Source organism: Gopherus evgoodei, chromosome 9 (genome assembly GCF_007399415.2).
Source record: "Gopherus evgoodei ecotype Sinaloan lineage chromosome 9, rGopEvg1_v1.p, whole genome shotgun sequence".
Lineage (NCBI taxonomy): Eukaryota > Metazoa > Chordata > Testudines > Testudinidae > Gopherus > Gopherus evgoodei.
This window is the reverse complement of record NC_044330.1, coordinates 33798083-33823239: the sequence shown is the minus strand read 5'-3', so window position 1 is coordinate 33823239 and position 25157 is coordinate 33798083. Positions and strand designations below refer to the sequence as shown.

At 41.2% G+C, this 25157-nt stretch overlaps 1 protein-coding gene across 2 annotated transcripts in view; it reads left to right on the top strand.

Annotated features, from left to right (window-relative positions):
- The window catches only part of RASA2 (RAS p21 protein activator 2), a 104351-nt gene that overhangs the window by 44154 nt on the left and 35040 nt on the right, over nucleotides 1-25157 (top strand). For both annotated transcript variants that reach the window (XM_030576133.1, XM_030576134.1), the window contains exons 6-9: nucleotides 11236-11319; nucleotides 13969-14041; nucleotides 15750-15826; nucleotides 17725-17823. In XM_030576133.1, the coding sequence (XP_030431993.1) occupies nucleotides 11236-11319; nucleotides 13969-14041; nucleotides 15750-15826; nucleotides 17725-17823 (333 nt within the window). The remainder of the gene's footprint in view (nucleotides 1-11235; nucleotides 11320-13968; nucleotides 14042-15749; nucleotides 15827-17724; nucleotides 17824-25157) is intronic.

Here is a 25157-nt window from a genome sequence, read left to right as displayed (position 1 = left end):
CAGAACTGTCTATATGCTAAACTTACATTCCTGCTCCAAAGCACAGAGGTACTGTCGTTCTTCACCGAAATTGATGGAAATTTTGATATAGTTAAAAGTAGCTGTGCAAAACCGAATTCTTAAAAATATCTGGTTTTCACTGAAATCTTTAGAAAAGAAAGCTTTGCCTGGGGCAGAGAGCAAGCATAAAAAACTTCCACCAAACAGTTTAACGAAGTTATAAGCAATTGAAAAATGGCTTTATAAGGGGAAGTATTAAGCACTCTTATCTTGAGCTGTCACTATTAGCTGATGATGATAATGCTAAATAATTTAGAAAATGTGTTTGTAAAGGAGAATACAAATACACAGTTTAAAGGTGTTTCTCTTACAAAGGATCAAAATTCAATATGCATCTGGTGGTTGTTTCCCAGTTCACTATTTCCTTCCCAACACTGCTTACTGCGTTTCGAAGATGCATTTAATATAGTCAGCTATAACAGCTTTCTGCAGGTAAAGCTGTGCAAAAAATCATATATTTTGGCTCTTACTAAAATCAGGATTGCTTGCAATTGAGGGTTTACCTCAAAACCAAAAGATCCTAGTGAAATGTCTTCATGAAAATAGCAACTTTTGTGTCTTTCATCTTGTTTTCCTTTTGTCATTTGGAGATGGATATAAAAGGCTATCAATTCTTCTGTTTGCTTCTGGGAGCCAGTTTGACTTTTTTGGGAAGGATGATGGAGGTACAGGATCAGTCACCTTTAAACACATTTTTGGGAGTAGATTTGTGTCAAAGTACTCTTGTGACTCTTGTCCCTCTATCCTTGGTAGGTTTCAGGGGAACAGGAAGCCTACTTTTGCATTTCAATCCTTCAGTACTGCAGGAAGAGGAACAGAATGCTTTCCTTCTGTCCATTGCTAGATCTTTCCACTTAATCCTTTTTAAGTGGCTGAGAGTTGGTGGTACTTTGGTTTTGGTATGAACGCTTTACTTGTCTCTGAATTCAGACATCCAGACTTATCAAGTGCTGAATGTGTAATATGTACATTTTTTTAGCTCTGTGTCCTCAGATATGGCACTTCTGAAGGATGGAATCTTGACATTTTGAAATCCTTGTTCTTTCAGATTTCAAATCTTAACACTTTTTAGATTTCCACTTTATTTAACTATTGGATGTGGAAAGTGCAGGATGCTTTCTGTGATTTTGAGGCTCTTTTGGATATTGTCACTTGACTCAATTCATGGTAGATGCTCTTGTTTTGTTTAATCTGCATAAAGGAGCTGTGATATATCCTGTGAATGCACAAATAGTAAATTCATAATGCTAACCAACCACATAAAATTGTGGAAGTAGGCTACTGTGTTTTCAGTGACTTTTTGTATATCTTGCTATCCTGTTACGCATACCATTTAGAAATAGGCACTGTGTTTGGGACATGTAAGTGGCCAGGGATGTGCTCAGGAAGTTTAATTTTGACCCCTTTTTTGGGAGCGGGGCACAGAAGCTCACTGCCTCCCCTGGCCCCGGGAGGAGCTCAGTCTTCCCTCTCTCCACACAGCCCCGGGCAGTAGCTTGATCTTTCCTGCCTCCATGGCCCCAGGTCTGGAGAAGTTCTGTGCCCTTGACCACTATGGGGAGGCGGGGAGCCTGCCCCTGCTCGCACCCTTCACCCCCTACTCACACACTTGAGTAAGCCTTTTAAAACTGGGAGCTGTAGTTGTAAGTCCCATTATTGTTCTTAGTTATATGTACTCTCTGAAATTGCATATAAGGCTGCTTGCTTTCGTGCAGGAGAACAGGTCAAGAGACTGAGAATTGTGGAAGGACCTGGGAGTGGCAATCTCTGTACAGATCAAGTGGAAGGCCTGGGATGGAGAAGTCTGAGAGCAAGATCTGGATGGAGGAAAAGCCTCAGCAGGCTGTGAAGCCCTGGAGACAAGGACTAAGACGAAACACTGAGGGGCAATAAGACTAATTGAATGGCTTTTTTTTTAATTCTTAGTTTCTAATATAATAAAGAACAAAAGAAATGGAACTATGCAATCTGAATTTGGCTGACCAGTTCATTTGGTGCAGGAGCTAGAAAAGGAATCTAGCTGATTCCTTTTCCACTGCACTGTTGATAGGAGCAAAATTAGTAACAACTTATTTTTGTCCCCAAAGTAAGCAAGTCAAACTGGGAATACATGAATGGTTTCTTTTTAGGTTAAAAGGACCTAGGTGTAGGGCACTGCTGCTTGCTTTAACTACACATGCCCATAAGTTAAACACACTGGCTGACAGCCTAATCAGTGATGTCTTGTTGCCCCTTTTTCAATGTCCCTTATTGGAATATGTACACCTGCCATATGAGGGAAAACTAGAACAGCTTCCCTCACATGGATTCAGCAAAAAGCAAAAGCTGCATGTTAAGAAATTCGAAACATTTTGTAGTTTCTCTCTAACCCTAACTTTGCACAGTCAGTTTCTGCACTTAGCGTGCACAGATATACAAATTAACAGTACTTAACTATTTTAAGATGTTTTTACGGTTAAAATTTTGTTTTATTTTGACTTCATGATGGAAAAAAGTTGCTTTAGAACATTACTGTTGCAGAGTGCAATTATCAAAATAGGAAGTGGGTTACTGCACTGTACCTTCTTTTCGGATGTCTTTGAGAGAGAAATGATCTAAAGGAAATTAGGGTTCTCTCGTGGTTGCTGTAGTCATCCAGTGACTGATGTGGTAGAAACGTGTGCGTTAATCCATCCAGTGTTACGTCAGCATTTTTTTGTCTTCATCTGAGATTATGAAATGAGGGAGGTAGAAGTACGTTTAAAACTTGACACATTTGTTAATGCTCTGCCAACCCTGCTGGTAGTCTGAGTAACAAATGCATTTTATGTTCTATGCATAATATATATATATTTTATGTACTAAACATACACCTGTATATCTACACACAAAACAATAACTCATTCTCCGAGACTGTAGAATTTCTGGAAGAGCCTAGAAGATGACCTTTTTATTTGTGTGGAGGCCCTTTAAGTTTGTCTTATTTTAAAGGGATACAATCAACTTGAAAAAAATCATGTAACAAAGGCAGAAAATTCGCATGGACAACTATCTTCTCGTATTACCGTAACTGAAAAATTATAGGGCGATTTTTGACATTTGTTTACTTTGTGCATTTTCACAGCATTCTGTATATAGTCAATAGCACTATTTTTGTTCTTGGTTTATGCCCTTCAATGGGCCTTGTCCAGGCAAAACAATCCTTTACTTTTTAAAAGTTGACAGTTTCCCTAACTTCTGGAACATATGAAGCTTGAGACCATAGTAAGCAGCTTACAAAAAGACAGCAATGGGAAACACCACTCCTATCCATAGACCTAGTTCTAGCTAAAATGTAATAGGAAGCTTTGGCCCTTAAGAAGTTTGTAGTTACTTCAAAAAAAATTATGTGAAGAGGAGTAATGTGGTTTTCCCAGCTCTTCATACCTGTGAATATGAACTATGTCAGTTTATCAGTAGATGCCTGTCAGTCTTTTTTTATTTTTTTATATATATATATATATATTTTTAGGATGTATGTAATAACTTGAGGAAGGAGGAGGTAGCTTGGCCAATTGCTGATCAAGATGTAGTATGAAGATGCCCTGGCATAATTAGCAGAGGGCCAGGTAATTCCCGTCTAACCACTAGCTAGTTAGGGGTATCTTAAAATTAGCAGTGTACGGGCAGAATTTGGATCATGGGCTTACTGGCCTTGGGTGGATGCAGGGATGATAGATGATACCTAAAAATGACTTTCAGCATAAACCCTCTGACAAACTTTCAGTTGTAGTATTCATTTTTCTTTTGAATGAATGTTGCCTTCACAGTAAAATAAGCTTAAAATAGTCTCAAGTGAAAGGTGGCTTATCCTTTGTAAAGGGATCTCAGAAATTAAATGTTTGGGAGACAAATGGGCTTTTAAGTCCCAAAGACTGGTGCTGGATATTGAGTCCCAATTACTATGTCAGGCTTAATGTTTTGAGTGCTTACAAAATTCAGCCTTAAAGAGCAAGCACTTGAAAAATTTGCTTCTGTTGGGAATTCTGTTGTAAAAAGTTACTTCAAAAATGTCGTCTTTGCTGTTCATAACTTTTTCACAAACAACTAATCCTTTTTGACACCAAATTGAAAGAGGGAATGGGTAAGTGAGTACAAGAGCAGTTCTAGATAGGGTGACCAGACAGCAAGTATGAAAAATCAGGACGGGGGTGAGGGGTAATAGGAGCCCATATTAAAAAAAGCCCCAAATATTAGAAATGACCCTATAAAATTGGGACATCTGTTCAGCCTAGTTCTAGAATTGCAGGCTTTCAGAACATGGAAAATTAAATATCAAGACAAAAATAAGTTGTCACATTCTGCAGTGCAGTCCAGACCAGTGAGGAGTTGTCACCACCTCCCCACCAAACTTAGGTGCCTCACAAAGCTTTGCTGTCATCACTTCCAACCTGGGCCGCTCTCAAACAGCTAGAGAGCATCTGTAGCTCACAACCTGATTACCTGTGTATAGCTGCAGCCCTGGTCTAACAGCTCTGATCCCAGCAGCTTGTCAGCAACACTCCAGCTTTGACCAGCCTTGGTTACTATTTTCTCGGTGACCCCAACACACTCCCAGTCACAAAATTTCCCAAAAACATGGGTTCTGTACTGTATAGCCCTCTCAGGTCCATTGCCCCTGTGGGGGGTCAATATCTACACAGCCTGCTACTTTAAATGGAGATATCAAACAGCTCAGCTTCAACACAATGCTGAATTGGTTTTGATTTTAAAAAATAAAACAAGTGTATTTAACTGCAGAGCATTTTAAGTGAGCACAAGTATAAAATTAAAGTCAGAAATGGTTACAAGAAAAATAAAGAGAGTAGCTAAAACTAGACTTCATTCAAAGTAAAATCCTTACCACATGTTCCCAGCAATATTGCTGACCAAATTTTCATGTCAGGATCCCTCCCAAAATCAAAGGGCTGGTTCCTTTGTCATCTTAGGTGAAATGGGAGAGAGAAGGAAAAATTACTTGGTGTGTTTGCCCCTCACTTTTGTAGTCCAGTCACCCTTTGAAATGCATTTTCCTGAAGATTATCCTTAAATAAAGTTCGTTCCTGTTGCAAGGACATAGACTTGGAGTCTCATGTTGAAAGATGTTCTAGGTTGTTGCGTGCTAAAATGCAGATCAATCAATTCCTTCCTCCCCTTTGTTGCCAAAGAATGGCCACATGATGGGTGATTGCCAGTCAGTTTTGACTCCTGTAGCCAGGTGTTAGCTTATCCTTTGTCCTTGCTGTCCCAAGGACTCTGTTTACTACTTATATGTAAATAGAGGTGTAAATGTGTGTTTTGTTTTGTTTTTTGTTTTTTAGGATACTTGTTTAATAACTTCTCCCTAGTCACGGCTATATGGGTTTGAACATGTGCTACTAACATCATCCAGAGGGAATTCATAAATTTACATATAATATTGCTGCATAAATTTCACCATGATATTGACCAGTGAGTGAGAAGTTTTCTAATGATACCTCACAAGCCATATTTTGTATAAAGATTATTACAATAGTAATAGTAGGGTGTGAATGCAGAGGTACAATCGGTCACATAAGTGTTGGTTAAATATGAAGCATTTGTAATAGGGAGACTTTTTAGTCTCTGTTTCTGTGTAGTTTGTTTCTCCTGAAATTCCAACTCCTTATCCAGTCTCCAACACGTTTGCCAAATTTCAGTCAATTTGGTTTGAGGACACACGCTACTTATGACTCAGCTGTATTTACATTGTCCCTAGCTTGCATGTGCTTTATCCTGGATATTGTGATCCACAATGTCCAAGAGGAGCACAGCTGCTACAGTGGTGCATGGATCAAGGCCCAGCTACATTTAATCTAATTGCTTTGGAGTTTGGGCCACAGGCCTCTACCTGTCATCTAAAATTGACTGAGAGCCAGTGGAAGAACTTGAACAGAGGCCTGATGTCTCATGGCAGCCAAGACAATGGTGAAAGCAGGCATCCATATTCGGTACCAGCTACAACCTGTGCATTATTGTCACATTCAACTTAAGACAGTGACTTATCACTTGTCACTTACATGCTGGATTATTATGATTGACTGTGACCATGAAGGGATGAAGTTTCCTACTGAGCTAGAAGTGAAAGAAAGCAATTTTCGACACTGAAGCTATCTGGTTATCCACTGTATAGCACAGTGGAACGTTGATTCTGATTGAGGCCTTTGGACACCAACTTAATAAATGTTTTTAACTGCTACAATCAAAGAAGGGAATAGGAAGGGCAGAAGGATGGGTATAAAGTTAGGCAGAATATTGCTGTGTGGGCATGAAGTAATTAAACTCTGGCAGTTCCACAGCTTACTCCAGGAGGATTTCATGCACTCCCATCTGTAGAAAGGGTTGAGGTCAAGACCAGTGGAGTGTTGGGCATCAACACACCTCCAGACTAGCACCTCTAGGACTTTGCCTGCAGGGGTGGTGGGAAGTTGCCTAATTCACCACAGGTATAGCTCAGTCAGTGGCAGCAACTAAAATTATAAACCATGTAGAAAGGGAACAAACATTTCAACAAAGTGTCATTTAATCCTACTCACATTAATGGAAAAAGTGCCTGTGCCCTGTTGTGTTGAACCAGATATGAACTAGGGCTCCCATCTTTCCACCAGCATGCTCATCAAGATGTGTGAACCTTCCAAAGATCCCTCTTAACACAATGGGTTTAAATATAGAGCTCTGGTGGTTAAGATTAAAAACAAGTAAGCCAGATCTCGAGGTTGTGTGGGGACTGTTTCTTCTGAGAAGTAAAAGCAAAAATCTTCACCGTCAAAATACAATCTTCATTTTCATGCTGAGTTGTCTAAATTGGATCCCAAGAAGGACTCTAACATTGGCTCTCATTCTGGAAGTTTTAATTGTCTTTCTTGCAACTAATTCAGTAGCCCTTCCCTCATTGTGCATTGACTCAAAATACTCGGGGGGTGGGGGGGGAGACAGTAGACAGGGTAGTCACAGAATGACTAAAAACAATAATAGTCCTATAGAGTGTCTGTTACCTTTTAGTGCTCAGAGCTGTTTTACAAAGCTCAGAGTGTCTGTTACCTTTTAGTGCTCAGAGCTGTTTTACATGAGTAGATGAGTGAGTGGAAGTTTTTATCAAAATATTCTACCAGGTGAAAGGTCTGAAACTTTCAGATAAAATTAAAATTCACTGGACCAGAAAAGTAGCAGGTTCATGGCCTGATCGAAAAGATTTATCATATGATGAAATCTACAAGGTGGAGACTAATCTGTTCATCTGTTAGTCAGATGCTACAAATTATATGGCTAGGCATCTCTGGATGCCTAGCAGGAGAAAACTTCACACTGATACCTAGGTGATCATAGCTGAATACTACAGTCTGTAAATCCATTTGTTAAAAGTCAACATTAGGGTTTTCATAGCTATAAAATTCCCACTATAAGGAATGATGAACCTGGATATGAAAGAGTAAAACTTTGATAGCCATTTCTATTTCCTGAGTATCTAGACTTGACGTTCCAGCTATCCCTGTCATAAAGTTCAAAATGTCATTGATCCAGAATTACATGTGTGGGGCTTTTTTTCATTTGTTTTGTTTTTATACACACTCCCTGTCAACTGGTAAATGCAGGGAAAATATACTTGATACCTTTAAGAATTTTGAAGTAAAGGCTGAAGTATTTTCAGCTTTGGAAGCCGTCTTCCTGGGACATTTCCCAGAACAAAGGAAATGGCACAGGCCACACTCTCCGCTCTAAAGGTAACTGTGGCATGAGTTCAGCCAGCCGTCTTTCAAGCTTGGTCCTTTCAGAACACATTCTACAGTTTGGTCCCCAAAAGGATCATGTGACCAAACTGAGAACAAGCCATCCTGAGAAATGATGATGGTAGGGTGGGATTTGATGGTGTTAGATGAATACAGTATCTGAGGCAAGCCTGCAAGCTCAATATTAAGAACTGACCTTTGTAGAACTGGAGGTGCAGACATAAACCCATGCTCATTTTGTTTCCCTAATTGAAAAAGGGATGTTTTTCTGGGTGCAGCAAGGAAATTGTGATTCCTGTGTTAAGCATTTCATTCTTTTTTTTTTTTTTGGTGGAAGGGAAAGTTGAGGGTAATCTTCTGATTAAGACCATACATTCACTTAATATTTGGTATTATCATCGGCCTCCCACTTGAAGTGAAGGCATGGGACTGACACTTGAATGGGGTGCACGGTAGTGGGAGCTAGAAAAGGGTCTCAGATGGGGCAGCCTACCTAAACATGCTGTTGGTTCAAGTGGCTGAAGTCTGTGCAATGGATCTAAAGGTTCCCAGAGTTTCTGGAGTAAGGTTGAAGTCAATGGAGCTGCATCTATCTTGACGTTTGGTTTGTCTGTTTGTTCTCTGTGTAAAGGTTGTGTGGCTGGGCGGTGAGCCCCTGAGTAGGCAGATGAGACCTCCGTTTGTTCATGTTGTGAAAGGCCCATGTGGCTGTGGTCTGACGACCTTTGATTAGCCCTACTGCTTGAACTTAGAGTGGTTAATTTCTCCCTGATAGTGAGAGGGTAGAGCTGAGCAGGGAAGCTTAGAATAAAAGTCATTTGCTTGGTGAACCTGTGAGCAGCAAACAAGAGAATTTTGAAGGGAGTTTGGAGAGGGACTAAAAGAGGTTTTCCTCCTTAGTACAGTTCTACATTCGGTATTGTGATAGCTAGTGATGGATCAGTGGTTGTGACCTGCAATGGATTGGTTGTGTTTTCTTTCCTGTCTGATGCCAGAAGGAACTCCCTGTGTATGAAGTGAAAGTTGACGGCTGTGCTGGAAGAAAAGATTCTTGGATTGGAAGGACAAGTATAGACCCTATGCAGCATCAGAGAGGGGTTCTTGGACAACCAGATTCGGGAAGCTTCATTACCTCAGATTCAAGAAAGAAAGGAATTGCCCACCAAAGAATGGGAGGGGGAGGAAAATCAGAGGCATGACAGTTCATAACCACCATAGGCAAGAGGACAAGCTGGTTTTCTATGCTACTGGAGGCAGACCAGGGTGGGCAGGCTGCAAGCATCAGAGAGGAGAGAATCATGAGGAATCATCAGTGAGGAGTGCATTAAGCTAATAACAAAAGGGGAAGGTAAAAACAGGAACAAATGAGCACTCATTTAGCCGAAAATCATGATGTTGGGAACAAAGTTAATCAAGAAACCAAAGTGTGCAAGGAGAGTGAATTATTTAATTGTCTTTACACCAGTGCTAGGAGTCTGGGTAACAAACGGGGGGAATTGGAATTGCTCATTTGTAATCATAAATTCAGTGTAGTTGGTATTACTGAAATCTGGTGGAATGAGTCACATGAGTGGGATGTTGAAGTCAACAGGTATATTCTACTTAGGAAGGATCGAGTGGTCCAAAGGGGAGGGTGAATAGCACTGTCAAAAATATTATCTGTTTGAGTAACTGACAACTTGGAAGAAAATGGTCTTGCATGCTTATGCATCAGTGTTCTAACATAAGCACAAGATGAGGAACTAGATTATGTCTGCTACAGACACCAAATCACACTAGGAAACAGGATGACCTCCTTAAGCATCTATATGTAATGTGTAGGAGGGACCTGCGTGATCATGGGGCACTTCAGTCTGAGTGACCTAAACTGGAGATCTCATATTCCGGTACTAAAACATCCTCAGAATTTCTAAATATGACAATGGCCATTTTCCGAACTCAGAAAGTGTTGCATCCAACGTGGAGGAATTCTATACTAGATTTTGTCTTAACAGATAAAAAGGAACTATCACAGAACTAAAAATTAGTGGTAGCTTCAGTACAAGTGATCATGACTTGATCACATTTGTAATGTGCAAACAGGATAAAGATTAATGTATTAATACACACACACATCTTTCAAAAATGGCCGGTTTCACAACAAAGCTAAAAACCGTCATGAGCTAAATCCAGTTAGGAATAGAAATCTATGGCCAGCAGAGTTAAGGACAATAAGGATTTTAAGTATATTAGGAACAAAAAAAATCCTAACAATGGTATTGGTCCATTATTGAATGGTAGAACAGTTCAATAAATATTTGTTCTCTATTTGGTTTAAAAAAAAACCAAACAAAACTATGTAGTCATGTGATAGGATGATGAGATGCTTTCCATTTAAGAAGTTACTTGGGAAGATATTAAGCTACACTTACTAAAGTTAGGCATTTTTAAATCAGCAGATCCAAATAACTTGCATCTCAGAATTTTAAGAGTTGGCTGAGGACCTTGATGGACCATTAGCGTTGATTTTCATTGGAACAGTGTACAAGTTCTAAAAGACTAGAAAAAAGCTAATGTTATGCCAATCTTTAAAGAGTGAACAGGGTGACTTGAGTAATTGTAGGCTTATCCATCTGATCTTGATCCCAGGCAAATAATGGAAAGGCTGATAGGGAACTCGAGTAGTAAAGAATTAAAGAAGGGTAATTTTGTATCTTGTTTTGATGAGATTGCAAGGTTGGCTGATACAGGTAACAGTGTTGATTTAATATACTTTTTTTCTTAAAGACCTACAAATGATGATAAAAAATTAACATGACATACATTAAATGGATCAAAAATGGCAGTCAGATCTCAAAATGTAGCAGTAAAGGAGGTATTATTGTCAAGCGGGTGTTTTTCTAGTGAGGTTCTACAGAGATGGATTCTTGGCCCAGTTCTATGTAGCCTTGGTTTCTGAACACTGCTGCTGGCCCAGTGTAGATGAGATCTACTGGCAAGTCGTCTTGTCCTCCTTAAGTCAAATTAACAAGTAGATCTACAGTCTTCTCACTCACAGTAACTTTCTGTGCATCATTTCTAAGTTGTTGGATTTTATTTATCCTGTACATGTGACCAATATTTGACTATTTCATGGTATCTAATCACCTCCAAGGGTCCTTAAGACTAATTGTACACCTGACTGTCAGCTAGCATTGTTATGCCTAGAAAACTGTGGATTGGGTAGTCTGGTGGTGGAGCCCACTTGTTGTATGTAGTGTGGATCTGTGTGGAATTCAGTATTCTTCAGATATATTAATCGTTGCTGTGCTGAAACAATGTACTGGCTCATGTTAACTCTTTATTGGTTTGATTTGAAGTGTCGCCCTTGATTTAAAAGGAAAGAATTTTTCAGCTGGTCAAAAATTGTTAATGATACATTGATTCACTAAGTCTTTGTTTCTCTTCATTTTAGCATAAAGGAATGCCATGGATTGCCTCTTGTAAATGGACAGAATTGTGACCCTTATGCAACGGTGTCTCTTATGGGTCCTTCTAGGTAACTTTTGTTGAATTATATTGCAAATTCAGTATTTCTAAGTGCTGTCCTAAATTAGGAAAGAGACAGGTATGTCCTCTGGACCAAAGTGTTCAAATATATAGTTGTTAAAGTAATTGGATGGATGGATTTTAGTGTTGAAGAGAACAATCTTTATTTTCCCCCACCAGTTTCTTACGATGTAGTGTGCGTGTTCTGCATAAACTTCTGTTAATATAGAAACAGCACTGAACGAACCATATATAGGTACATAGTCTTATGTAACACAACTCTTTCTCTGTTAATTTTACTTACGCTGAAAATTTCTTTGCAGGCTAAGGTTGTCCATGGTATAAGAACATATGCTATGTATGTTATAAGTCAAGTACCTTTGTGTCTGTTAAGACCATATAAAACCTATTTAAAAGCAAAAAATAATAGTTACTTTGCTTCTCACTGAGCACTGTGTTGAGCAGGAATTGCTAGCTGGGATGAGAAGTAAATAGAACGCTTATTTACGTAAAGTATTCTTAGTGATTTTTTTTTTTCTATCTCTCTGCCTTAGTTTAGAATTAACAGGGGCGTTTTGTTTTATTTTATTTATTTCAAGGAAATACTTAGTATCTGAGCAGTTCTTGAAAGTTACATGTTCCATCACTGCGAAGAAAGGAGGCAATATTATGTGGTTATAATAACAATGTACACCACCACTTAAAATAGAACAGGAATGAAGCAGGAGGAGGGGATGGAGATGGAATACTGAGCATTTCTTATGTGGAGGCAGATGCACAAAAATGCTTTTTTCAGGAGTGAAAATTGTTTCTATCCATTGCAAATTTTAATCCAGGGTGGATAAAAACCAGTGATTTAAAAAAAAATAATTAAAAATTGGATCTTTTTTATAAAATGCTTTTTAAGGAAACTATCTAAAGATAGATGCATTGCAGCTCAAAGATATCTCATCATGGAATAGGGATTATTAATTCTATAGTAGGAGACACTATATTCATGTAATGTGTAATTAAAGTTTTGTAAATGAGTTCCAATAGTTCATTAGGTACCCAATCTTATGGGGTTCCATAGGCTTCTGTATAGATTATTTAGGTTAATCTTTCTAGCTACCCAGTGGGGCTCAGTCTAAAGCAGGGGTCCCCAACGCGGTGCCCACGGGCGCCATGGCGCCTGCTGGGGTGTCTAAGTGTGCCAATGTACTGGTTAGCGGAGGAGCATCCACCGAAATACCTCCGACAAGCTGCGTCATCCAGAGGCGTTGCCGCTGAAATGCCACTGATTTTCGGTGGTATTTCAGCAGCGACGCCTCTGGATGACATTGCTTGTTGGCGGCATTTCGACGGCAACATCTATTGACGTTGCTGCTTGTCGGCGATATTTTGGTGGATGGTCATCCACCGCCACGGTCCTCTGTGGCTCGTCGTCTGGCGCCCACCAGATGAAAAAGGTTGGGCACCACTGGTCTAGAGGATACCATCAGAGATGCTTAGTTTTGCAGTTCTCAAACTATGGGTTTGTGTCTCCAGTGGTAACTTGCTTGTTAACAGCAAAAATGTTTTAAAATAAATTATACAGAGAGGTGAGAAGTAACAGACCTCAACTGTATTGTCCCTCTGCAAATTTGTGCACACATAGTCAATCTCTTACCTCTCTCTCTAAAAGTGCGAAGTTTCAAAAAGTTCAGTGAATAGAAGATTGTGGGGAGTGGAATAGATCTGGACAAGGAAAAGAAGTCTGGAGATAAATGTGAGAAGTGAGGGACATATGTTTGTTTTGTCAAAATATTATTTGTTTGCTGTTGAAGAAAAAAATCCAGAGTACTTAATGTTGTTTTAGTTAAATAAAACAATTTAAATGTCTGATGATGATCTCCTCGTAATACAGCATGGCAAGAAAATCCTCCAAATATTAATGATTAATCTGTTGAATTGGAGATACCTCACCTCCCAATGACTTCATAAATATTTGCTTCAGTCACCTTTGGTAAATGAAATAACCAAACAATCATTCATTTTCTGCTATAGCTGTAAAACTAATCTGAAAAGTTTTCAGAAAAAATCACGGTTTAAAAAATATATAGTGTGTACCTTCTAAAAATGAAACCTACATCTATCTCTGAGTTGTGAAGAATATGTATTAAGGTTATAAAAACCAACAGGAATGCACTTTTATGTAGAAAACCATGATTAAATCGAGCCTTTCTAATTAGTGATTTAAATCAAATCCACCCTGTTTTAATCTGCATCAACCTCTATCCATTTCATGTTGCATTTATTTGTGAACTAAAATATAAATGGCAAACTAAATATGACCACCTTCCAGTGCACATATATATGTAAATAGGTACAGCTTTTGAAGATAACCATTTAGCTTTTCAAACCATGCTGTGAATGTGTATTAACTTTTTCTCCAATATTTTTCATTATATCAAGTGACATCTTAAATGACCTTGATACTTACGTAATTACCCAGTATATCTACAAATCTCAAAGGTATTTAGGGACCTAACTTCCGTTGAAATTAATGGGAGTAAGGCACCTAAATGTATTTGATGTTCTAGGCCTGAAAGTTAAATGGGCAGCCCTTTCTTGACAATAGAATGTTTTAATAATTATGTGTTTAAATTCTATATGGTAAAACTGTACCATGTTGAAACAGGAATGACCAAAAGAAGACAAAAGTAAAGAAGAAAACAAGCAATCCACAGTTTAATGAAACATTTTATTTTGAGGTAACTAACATCTCTTAAAATTTAAACTGTCAAATCATGTGTTGTTGCAGGCCTGTTTGTCTCATGCACCTCTTTTTGTTTTTGTTTTTTGAGCTAGCCACAAGAGGGTCTCTTGAAGTAAATGCAAGTTTCTCCATAATAAATTGTCACCTTCATTTGTAACAGGCTGAAAGACCACAGCAACCCCATTCAACTACTGCCTAGTGAGAGGTGGTAGATTCATAGTCACAAATGTAAGAGCTATTTATTGCCCTTGATTGGCTGCCATCAGTTGCAGTTCTGATTATGGACTGAAGTATGAATGAAAATATATTAAAAATAATATGTGGCTCTTTATTTTAACATCTTTCAGAGCACTTAGTAAAAAATATCAGGTTATGGCTGTGTACAGTCAGTACAGTAATTTTAACAGGGTGATCGGTGATTTTTAGGTCATTCTCTAGGTAGAATAAGTGAATGCTTTAACTTTTTGCTCCTTAAGCCTTGGGATCAAATCCTGTCTCCAAAAACAAATGACATTAAGTTTTTGGACCTAGCCTCATCTCCTTTGTTTTCATCAAAAGATCAATATACTTCTTGACGTTCTGTTATAGAATCCTGGGCTTGGAATATCCGTATTGAGGTGCATCACTGGTGTCGTGTATGGGTTATATTATACAGTCCTTGGTGAAATAGACTGAAACTGCATACTGCTTTAATGCATTGCAATGTGCAAAATAAAATTCTGGCTCTAGCGAGTCTTTAGGTAGAATAGTGCTTTTCTGTAAACAAAATGAGTTACTATGGGACAAATCCTGACACTAGCTACGCTCAAGTCTGGAAGCCCTGAAGGCAACAGAGCTGGTAAATACCATGCTTAGGAGCAGGAATCTGTCGTGACTTTCTCTGCTCTCTCTGTTTTGGGGTGAGCTAAAGCATGGAAACTGGTGGATATTCCTCCTCTGACCACTGCAGAACTCTCACGCTAAGCTTGGCTTACTTCAGCTTTGGTGCAGGGGGCCAAAATTTGGCCCTTTAAGATGGTTCCACTATCTTTGTTTTCCATTTTGTGTTCTGCTTTTCATTTTGTATTGTGAAAAGGAAAATAGGCAGTAAAATATATATCCCTTATTTTCAAGTTATCAAGCTATGTGAAAGTATTGAATTTTTAAAAATCAGTACCGTGACAGTAATAGATAATGCAGTGCTTTGCATATAGGTTCTGATCCTGTGAGAACTCTGCTTTTGAAACTCCCATTGATTTCAGTAAGAAATGGATGATTGGAGTGCTTGCAGAGTCAGACCTATAATTTGTTTTGGCTTATGTTCTACCTTATGCAATCCCAGATTAAATTTTTCTGTGAATTAAAATGTTGCAACTAAGTGGTTACAAAGCAATTACATAATTTTATGGTTTAGACTCATGTAAACTACACAGTATCCTATCTGGGAATGCAATAAATTGAGCACAAACTGATCTGGAAGTGAAAGAAGAGATTCTAAAATATGCAGTTAAAATTTTGTGATGTGGGGGAGGGAACAGTGGGCTTTTTGTGGTTGTCTCCTCAGTGTATATCAGTTTATGATGCATAATTAATATCTTAGAACTTTCAGAAATTTGTTTTCAGGACTAATATTAAAAAAGCAAAGATTTTACAGTAGATATGGAAGATTTGTAATTTAAAAACCAGGCTGAAGGAGAAAAATCATAGAGGAATTTTACTTACAGGTAACGAGGTCCAGTAGCTATACCAAGAAGTCCCAGTTTCAGGTAGAAGAAGAGGACATAGAGAAGCTGGAAGTCAGGTATGTTCTTGAAATTATATATTTAATATCAATTTCTATAAAGTACATTAAAATCTTTATGCTATAATATTTCTTTATTTGGATATAATGTGGCTGCATAAAACTAGAATTCAAGTTTATAAAGAAGATTCATCCAATTTCAGAAATAAAATCCTTAGAGTAAACTTTTTTGATTCTAAAAGTGAAATTGTAAACTATTGTGAGTTTCTGAGACAATTATTAATGTAATTAAAATGTTTATTCAAACTTCAGATAGAACTTTCCATAAGATAAGCTATGTTTCCTTAATATTTATTCCCTGGCAAGTGTACAATATTTGTTTAATGTCAATGAAAACAAAATCCTTTTTTTCTGAACCTAGATTCTTTACTTAGTACAGCAGAACCTCCATTTTAGGAATGCCAATCTTATGTACAACCAGTTACACAAACCATTTTTCATGATTGTGGGTGTGTGTGTGAGGGAATTAGATAACGAAAGTGATGTCAATGGAGAACAAGTGGATATCTTCTCACGTTCTGATGCCTTCAATGCATTGGAAATCATGGGGGATTTTTGAAGGACAAAAAGCAATGCAATGTGCCATACTGCAACTGGTACGCTGTACATACTGAAATTTTGAGATGTTCAATTTTATTAATTCTTTTGATCTCTCCTCAGTCCCCGATTACTTCATAGAATAGTGGATTTTCTGTAGTATATAAATTTGGAGCTAAACTCAGGATGTCCTGCACTGGGTTGTAAACGGTACAAAGAGCCCCTCACTCTCAACGTGCTCTTGCAGAAATCAATCCAAATGCTGACCCTAGCACCAAAAATTCAAGAAAAGTGAGGTGTCTAGTCCACCCAGTGGCTCCCAGGGTAAAGTAAGTTGTGTTGGGGGCCTGGACAGGAACTAGCCTTTCCTACCTGTCTGCTAGTATCTGGCAGCATGTTTGGTGGAACACACAATACCTTCCACTAGCAGATATAAGAAGCCCCTTACAGCGTATTTCCCCTTTCTACTCCTGCATACTTTAAAATAGTTTGTCTGCCTTTGTACTGCACAGGCATTGTTTCAGAGCACCCCACTTAGCCTCATAAGCTTTGCACATGCACACGTACGTGCCCGACCTCAGAGAGGGATTGAGGGCACAACATGAGTGTTAGTGATGATTTTATAGCTGGCACCAAAACAGAATTTAGTGTAAATTTTAATCATTAAAGTACTAACTTCTCACTCATTTCTAAGTATGTTCTTGCTTATGTGACCCATCAATTTGTACAGTGTGTAGGATTATAGATGAAAATGTATATAGAAAAGCAATTATGCCCCAACAACTCTAGCATTAATTTTTTTTGTTTTGTTCTTAACATATCTGCTGTCTAAAAGAAATGTCAGAGGTAAGAAGTAATAGAATCCAAGCCAGGTGCATGTCTTTGGAGTGATAGCTCTTTAGGTTTTGAAAATTCAAGCCATTGTCTGAAAAAAAACAAGCGCATGTGTCAGTGTGGTATGGCAGTCTGTCCAAGTTTTACTTGCAGCAGTAAAATAGGGATATAAGTACACTGGTAAAAGTTCACTGCAAACACCTGAAAAGGAAGCGCAGTAATTTCATTTTATATTTTTGTTCAAAATAGAAAATGCATCAACCAGTATCACTATGTTTTACTGATGTAAAGTCTGTGATTTCTAACTTTCACTGTCTAAATTTGTTTCCATGGCTGCCTTTTCTGGGTTTAATAAGCCATTCGAGTTCCTCTTGACTTTACTAGATTGGTATGACAATTCTAATATTTCCTGTCTGCATGCATGCTGAATTAGTGATGCAAGGTGGTTGTTGTTGATCTGAAATCTGCTGGTGGTTTTTATCCTTATAAATTACTAGAAGATTTAAAAGAATGTTTTTAACTTTCAGGATTGACCTATGGAACAATGGAAACCTGGTGCAAGATGTCTTCCTAGGAGAAATTAAGGTTCCGGTGAAAGCGTTAGGAAATGATTCCTTCCAAGCATGGTGAGAAATAAGGGACAAAAAGAAAACTTGATCCTGTATTGGGGTGGGCAGACATTTTGGCCTGAGGGCCACATCTGGGAATAGAAATTGTATGGCAAGCCATGAATGCTCACAAAGTTGGGATTGGTGAGGGAGTGAGAGCTCTGGTTGGGGGTGTGGGCTCCAGGGTGGGGCCAGAAATGAGGAGTTCAGTGTGCGGGAGGGGCTCCAGGCTGGGGCAGGGGAGTGAGGGCTCCGGCTAGGGGTGTGGGTTCTGAAGTAGGGCTGGGGGTGAGGGGTTTGGGGTACAGGAGGGTGCTCTGGGCTGGGATCGAGGGATTTGGAGGGTGGGAGGGGGTTGAGGTGCGAGGAGAGGCTCAGGGTGCAGGCTCTGGGCAGTGCTTACCTCAAGCAGCTCCCAAAAGCAGCAGCAGGTCCCTTCTCCGGCTCCTACGAGGAGGCGCGGCCAGGCAGCTCTGCATGCTGCACGGTCCTCAGGCACTGCCCCTGCAGCTCCCATTGGCTGCGGTTCCTGGCCAGTGGGAGCTGCAGGGGTGGGCGGGGTCAGCGTGCAGAGCAGAGCGCCCTGGTTTCGCCTACACGTAGGAGCCAGAAGGGGGCCATGCTGCTGCTTCTGGGATCCAAGTGAAGCAGCCCCCAACCCTGCTTCCTGGCTGGAGCGCTGGAGCGGGGCAAGCCCCAGACTCCACTTCCCAGCGGGAGCTCGAGGTCCAGATTAAAACAGCTGGCTGGCCGGATTTGGCCTGCGGGCCATAGTTAGCCCACCCCATCCTATATTGATTTCCTTAATGCCGAAAGTATATGTTGTTCAAGTGCTTGCTCGTGTTGTTCCAGTGTAGCTGTGTGCACACCCCAAGCACAGTTGCCAGAATTTTTTCCCGTAGTCATCTCCATCAGGTCGGCTCCACAGTGCCCTCTGGTGCCGCATGCTCATACCACCAGTATAAAGGACCCTGTGGACCCTTCTTATCGCCCTTTACAACCTTTGGAACTATTCTCATTGCCTCGGGCTAATTTTCCAGTAGTTTTTTCTGCTATTTTTCTTCTTTCCAGTGTGTGTAGTTATAGTAGCAATAGGTTTATTATTATTATTTATTTATTAAGTTGTTGGACTACTTTGCACTTAATGAGATTCATCCACTCCCCCGTGCTGAGGCATGCCTCAGTCACTCAGCTTCAAGCCCTATGCTTCCTGCGGGAAGTTGATGCCATTGAGTAACCTGTACTCAAGCTGTTTCAAGTTCTTGGGGATGTCTCATAGAAAGGACCATGCCGGATCTGCAGGGACTTCAAACCTCACACCAAAAAGGACTAGGAGGTGAAACTGAAAATCTTTCTCATGGAGGCAGCTTTGAAACCCACTTCAGAGCCACACTCAAACGCTACACCAAGTACTTCAGTTTTGGTGTGGAGTGCTCCTCCCACTGATCATGAGTCCGCACCCCCGATGCCCAAGAAGAAACATAAGAAGCAGCCAGAGAAGTGTCAATCCCCAGTGCCAAAGTCCAGCAGGAATGGGGACTGGAACAAAGGTGAGATCCATGTCAGGTCACTCTTCCACCCCAGTACCACAACAGCCAATACCAGCAGTTCCAGTACCTACACAGGCTCTGCTGACTCTGCATACGTAGCATTGCCCTCAGGCAGACAGCATGCCAATCAGTTCACAGTATTATCAACTCTGGAAGTATTTGTGGCAGCCAGGAATGTACTTTCATTGCTGGTTCCTGAATCCCCAGCCATACAGGACTCTGTACTGCCAGTACCGTTGAGTGCCAAAGAACCAGCCACCATCCGGTACCAGGACTGCCCTCTAGTGGGAAAACCCCACACAGTAGCCTCATCACAGGATTCACTGTGGCACTGGCACTAAGGGGGTGCACATCACCCTGGTTGCCATGCCAGGACTCTTTGTCGGAGTCGGCAGTAGGATCCTACTCTTCCTTCCCATTGCATCCGCTCACATTACTCCCCGGGACATTCCTACTCCACCATGGGCCCCAAGCACAGTGGTACCCCCAAGGGCTTGGACACTGGGTCCTTGGGGGCCAGCACTCTTGCAGTGGCCCGTTAGGAATATTTGGGGGTTCCCTAAAGGTCAGGGTGCACTCTTGAGGTGCTCCTACTCAGTGGCTTCAGAGAGCAAAGTGCCTTTGGTGCTTTTCCATGTGACACCCCGACGCATCCAACCCCTGATCCAGACTCTGGTACCAAGCCTCAAGAAGAAGCCCTGCAGGTCCTGGTCAATATGGAGGAAGAGGTGAAGGCTGTTCCTGTCGTCGTCTTCCCCATATGAGGTGGGCATGTCCACTCCGCAAGATGATCACAAGGTTTACCAAGACTTGTTAAAGCAAGTGTCCTCAAATCTAGGCATACAGACAGGGGTGATCAAGGAGGCAACTCTGCTTATTGGACATTCTGTGAGCAGTGGGTCCTTTGGTGGTTCTACCACTTAATGAGGCAATCATGAACCCAGGTAAGATGGTGTGGCACACCCCTGCTTCCCTCCCTCCCACAGCAAAGCATATAGAGCAGAAGTACTTCATACCAGCCAGAGGTTACAAGTTTCTGTACTTGCATCCTCTCCCAGGATCCCTGTTGGTAGCAGCTGCCAATGAGAGAGTGTGACAGGGACAGTCGGGCGCAATGTCTAAGGCAAAGGATCCAAAAAAGTTAGACTTGTTTGGCTGCAAGGACTACAGCTGCGCATAGCAAACCAGCAGGCTCTGCTGGGTCACTAGGACTTCAATATGTGGGAGGCTATGCAAAAATTTAAGGACTTGCTCCCTCAGGATACCAGACAGGAGTTCTCCTTGCTGATCAAGGAAGGGAAAACGATGGCAAAGGTCTCCTTACAAGCAGTCCTGAATGTGGCCAATTCTGTAGCCAGATCTATGGTCACAGCAGTGAAGCTCATGGTTGCCGTCATCTGGCTTTCTCCAGGAGGTGCAACAGACCCTTCAAGATCTCCTCTTGGAAGGGTCCTCCCTCTTTTTGGTGCAAACTAATGCTAGGCTCCATGGGCTTAAGGACTCTTAGGCGACCTTGAAATCCCTGAGGCTGTAAACTCAGGTGGCATCTAGGAAGCTTTATAGGCCCCAACAGAATGCCTACTACTTTGTCAAGCCTCCAGACAGGTCTCTTAATAAGACTGGGACTTTTCAGCTTGGAAAAGAGACTGGGGGGGATATGATAGAGGTCTATAATATCATGACTGATGTGGAGAAAGTAAATAAGGAAATGTTATTTACTCCTCACAACACAAGAACTAGGGGGCACAAGATGAAATTGATAGGCAGCTGTTTTAAAAGAAAATATTTTTTTTCACACAACGCAAAGTCAATCTGTGGAACTCCTTGCCAGAGGATGTTGTGAAGGCCGAGACTGTAACAGGGTTCAAAAAAGAACTAGGTAAATTTGTGGAGGATAGATCCATCAATGGCTGTTAGCCAAGATGGGCAGGAATAATGTCCCTAGCTTCTGTTTGCCAGAAGCTGGGAATGGGCATCAGGATGGATCACTTGATTACCTGTTCTGTTCATTCCCTCTGGAGCACCTGGCATTGGCCACTGTCAGAAGACCAGATACTTGGCTAGATGGACCTTTGGTCTGACCCAGTGTGGCCGTTGGTATGGTCTCATAACCTCCACTGGCTTCCACAGTAGGGCCAATGCAGGCTGTCCCCAGACACTCAGGGAGCTCGAAATACTCTTTTTGACAAGATGCCTAAGGTTGACATCTCAGGCCCCACAGTATAGGATACAATTTACCCCTCTGTTTTTGAACTGCCTGTCCCACTTTTTCATTGCTTGGACCCACATTACTTCAGACTGTTGGGACTCAAGGCCTGTTGTTCCCAGTTTGCCAAGCTTTCCTGCCCCACATTACGAACAAAGTCATTTTGGTTCTTACGGACAACACGAATGCCATGTTCTACATCAACAGGCAGGGAGGCGCTCGCTCTTCCCCCTAGGTCCTTCCCCCCAGTGCCAGAAAGCAATCCAGCTGTGGGAGTTCTGCATAATGCATTCCATCCATCTCGAGGCATCGTACCTACAGGGAACATAGAACCAGCTGGTGGATCACCTCAGCAGATCTTTCTTCTCTCACCGTGAATGGTTCCTTTAGCTGGACATGACAAGGGGCATTTTCCAACAGTCGGGGAGTCCTGTTATAGGCCTGTTTGCTACCCATGACAACAGGAAATGCCACCAGTCTGTTCCTGGGCTGTGGCCTTGCAGGGGTCTCTTATGGACACCTTCCTGCTATCATGGATAGATCACTGGTATTATGCCTTTTCCCCTATCCCAATGATACACAAGATTCTGATGAAGATCAAGTGGGACCGGGCACAGGTCATTCTCATAGCCCTGGCATGGTCCAGGCAGCATGGTTCACCACCCTCTTAGGGCTCTTGGTGGAGACCCTGCAGCTGCTTCCGCTACACGCAAACCTGATTTCCTGAGACCACGGTTGGTTGCTCTACTTGAACCCTAGTTCTCTTCATGTGACAGCTTGGAAACTCCATGGCTGAATCCTGAGAAGTAAGCTTGCTCAGAGAGAGCCTGAGTTCTGTTAGGCAGTAGAAAACCCTGCAAAAAGGATCCTATCTATCTGATCCTCCCAATGCAGAGTTCCACCCACGCAGCCCTCATTGCAACTCATATTGGAGTATCTTTTGCACCTGAAGCAACAAGGTCTGGTTATTGCTTCAGTCACCATCCTCCTAGCAGTGATATTGGCCTTCCATCACCAGTCAACTGCCAGTCTGTCTTTTCACACAAAGTGGCTATCTGTTTTCTTAAAGGCCTGGAGAGGTTATACCCACAGGTAAGAGAGCCTTTTCCTCCCTGGAACCTAAACCTTGTCTTATCAAAGCTCTTACAGGTCCCCCGTTTGAGCTCCTGGCAATGTGCTTGCTGGTTCACCTCTCCTGTAAAGTGGCCTTCTTAGTGTCCATCACCTTGGCCAGAAGGGTTTTGGAAATCCATGCCCTCACATCAGAGCCCCCTTATCCGATTGTCTTGAAGAATAAGGTGCAGCTGCATCCGCACTGGCATTCCTCCTGAAAGTGGCTTTGCAATTCTACTGCAGTCAAACAATCTTCCTACCTGTGTTCCTCCCAAAGCTGCATGCGAGTAAGGAGGAGCAACGTCTAAACTCCTTGGATGTTAGACATGCCCAGGCATTTTATATACAAAGAACCGAGATGTTTTGCAGATCAACCCAGCTGTTCATAGCAATAGCAGAAAGGATGAAAGGCCTTCCCTTCTCTGCCCAGAGAATCTTGTCCTAGATTACATCAGGCATTTGTGCATGTTAAGAGCTGTCTGGCATTCCACCTCCAGGTTACCTGACCACTCATTCCACAAGATCACAGGCCTCCTCAGCCACTTTCCTAGCATAAATCCCTATTCAGGGCAGCAGCCCGATCTTCGGTGCACACTCTCTAAACGTATTATGCCCTCACTTAGCAGACCAGAGATAATGCTAACTTGAACTGCATAGTCTTGCAGTCAGCTTGTTCTTGAATTCTGAGCCCATCTCCTATGCTACTGAGTCACCTACATTGTAATGGACTTGTACAAGCACTCGAAGAAAAAAGCAGGTACTAACCTTTCTATAACTGTTTGTTCTTCAAGATGTGTTGCACATGTCCATTCCAAAAACCACTCTCCTTCTCTTCTTATCAGAGTCGCTCAGTAAGGAGAAACTGAGGAGGCTCAGGGTCCTCTATACCTGGTGCTGCACGTGGCACCAGAGGGCACTGGAGCTGACCCGACAGATGCCACTTTGGGAGGGGGAAATTTCCAGCAACTGTGCTCTGGGCTCCAAACACCTATATTGGAATGGACACATGCAACACTTCTCTAAGAACAATACTTCCAGAAAAGTTAGTAGCCATTTTTTTGTAGTATACGTTAGACTTCTTAGTCATGGTTCAAATAGAATCATAGAATATCAGCAAGAAAAAACAATCTTACTGTATTTCCTCTGAGATACTGTAATATAGCATATATGCCAGGGGCTAAATTTAAAATATTTTCTTTCAGGTGCTCCACTGATTAATAGCTTACTAATGAGGGTATATTTTTGTGTGTGTGTGTGTGTGTAAATCTTTTTTTATCTATAAAACTACACATCTGCAGGCAGAAATGAATGATGGGAAATTTAAAAGCCATTGCCTTCTAATAATTGCAATTTATAATCTATGAAATTTCTCTGCGTGCGCCTACACCTACACATTATTTTTAAATAAATAAAATATGGATGCGGGACGGGAGAAAAGAATTGGAGGGAAAACAATTAATAGCCGTGAAATAGATAATCTGAAAATACAGATTTTGTATTATACATTTTTATTTTGAAGATTATATAATTAAGATAAAGCAAATTAGAGTACCTTTCCATCTTGGGGGAATTCATAGTCATTACCCATCTATATAGTTAAATACTATACAGAGCTGAGATCAATGATTGTCTAGTCTCTCCAGTTGTAGCTACGTGTTAACTAACAACTAGTTTTCCTAGTGTAGACATACCCTTGCTTGGTAGCTCCCATGTCACACCGTTAGTTCTGTTAACAGGGTAAATGGAGTCTTGAATTTTAATGTTAAAGACAAAAGGGGAGGGGGAAATTCTCTCTCTCTCTCTCTCTCTCTCTCTCTCAATATCTTTTAGGCCTCCGTTATGCATCAGAGAAACAAAAGCACAAATTCACTAATATGGGCATGAAAACAATGAAACACATACATTGTAGTATGGTTAAATGCAGATGCTTCAATATTATTGTAAACTATTACCCAGTTGGAGGTTACCAGACAGTGTTGTTCCATTGTGGAGCTCATCTGGCACCAGTGGCCCAAGGGGTCTAGAAACCTGAAGGAACCCTATACACCTTCAGGCCTGACAAGGGACTTGGAAGGAGTGGGAGGTGGGAGTCCCTCCTTCACATTGAAGGTAGGAGAGATAAGATAGCGGGAGCCACCAGCTGCATGAGACAGAGGGAAACCCCTCAACACATATGGCTGTGCCTGGGATTGATGCCTAGGCAGCCGGCTGAGTTACATTGGACAATTTATCCACCAACCACACTGGAACCTGCCAGAGTTGCAACATGTGTGATTTAAATCCCCAAAACTAGAAGGGTGCTGGATTAGACCATTAGTAAAGATTTTTGACTAACAGAGTTTAAACCCTATAAAAATAGCTGACAGACCCTTATTTATATAAATGTTGCCTGTGCTTTTGGAGAACAGCAGAAAGCTTTTTGGGGGCTTTCCAGAAAGCTGCCAGCCTAGAGCAGACATAACAGTTAAGGGAGTGCCTCCAAA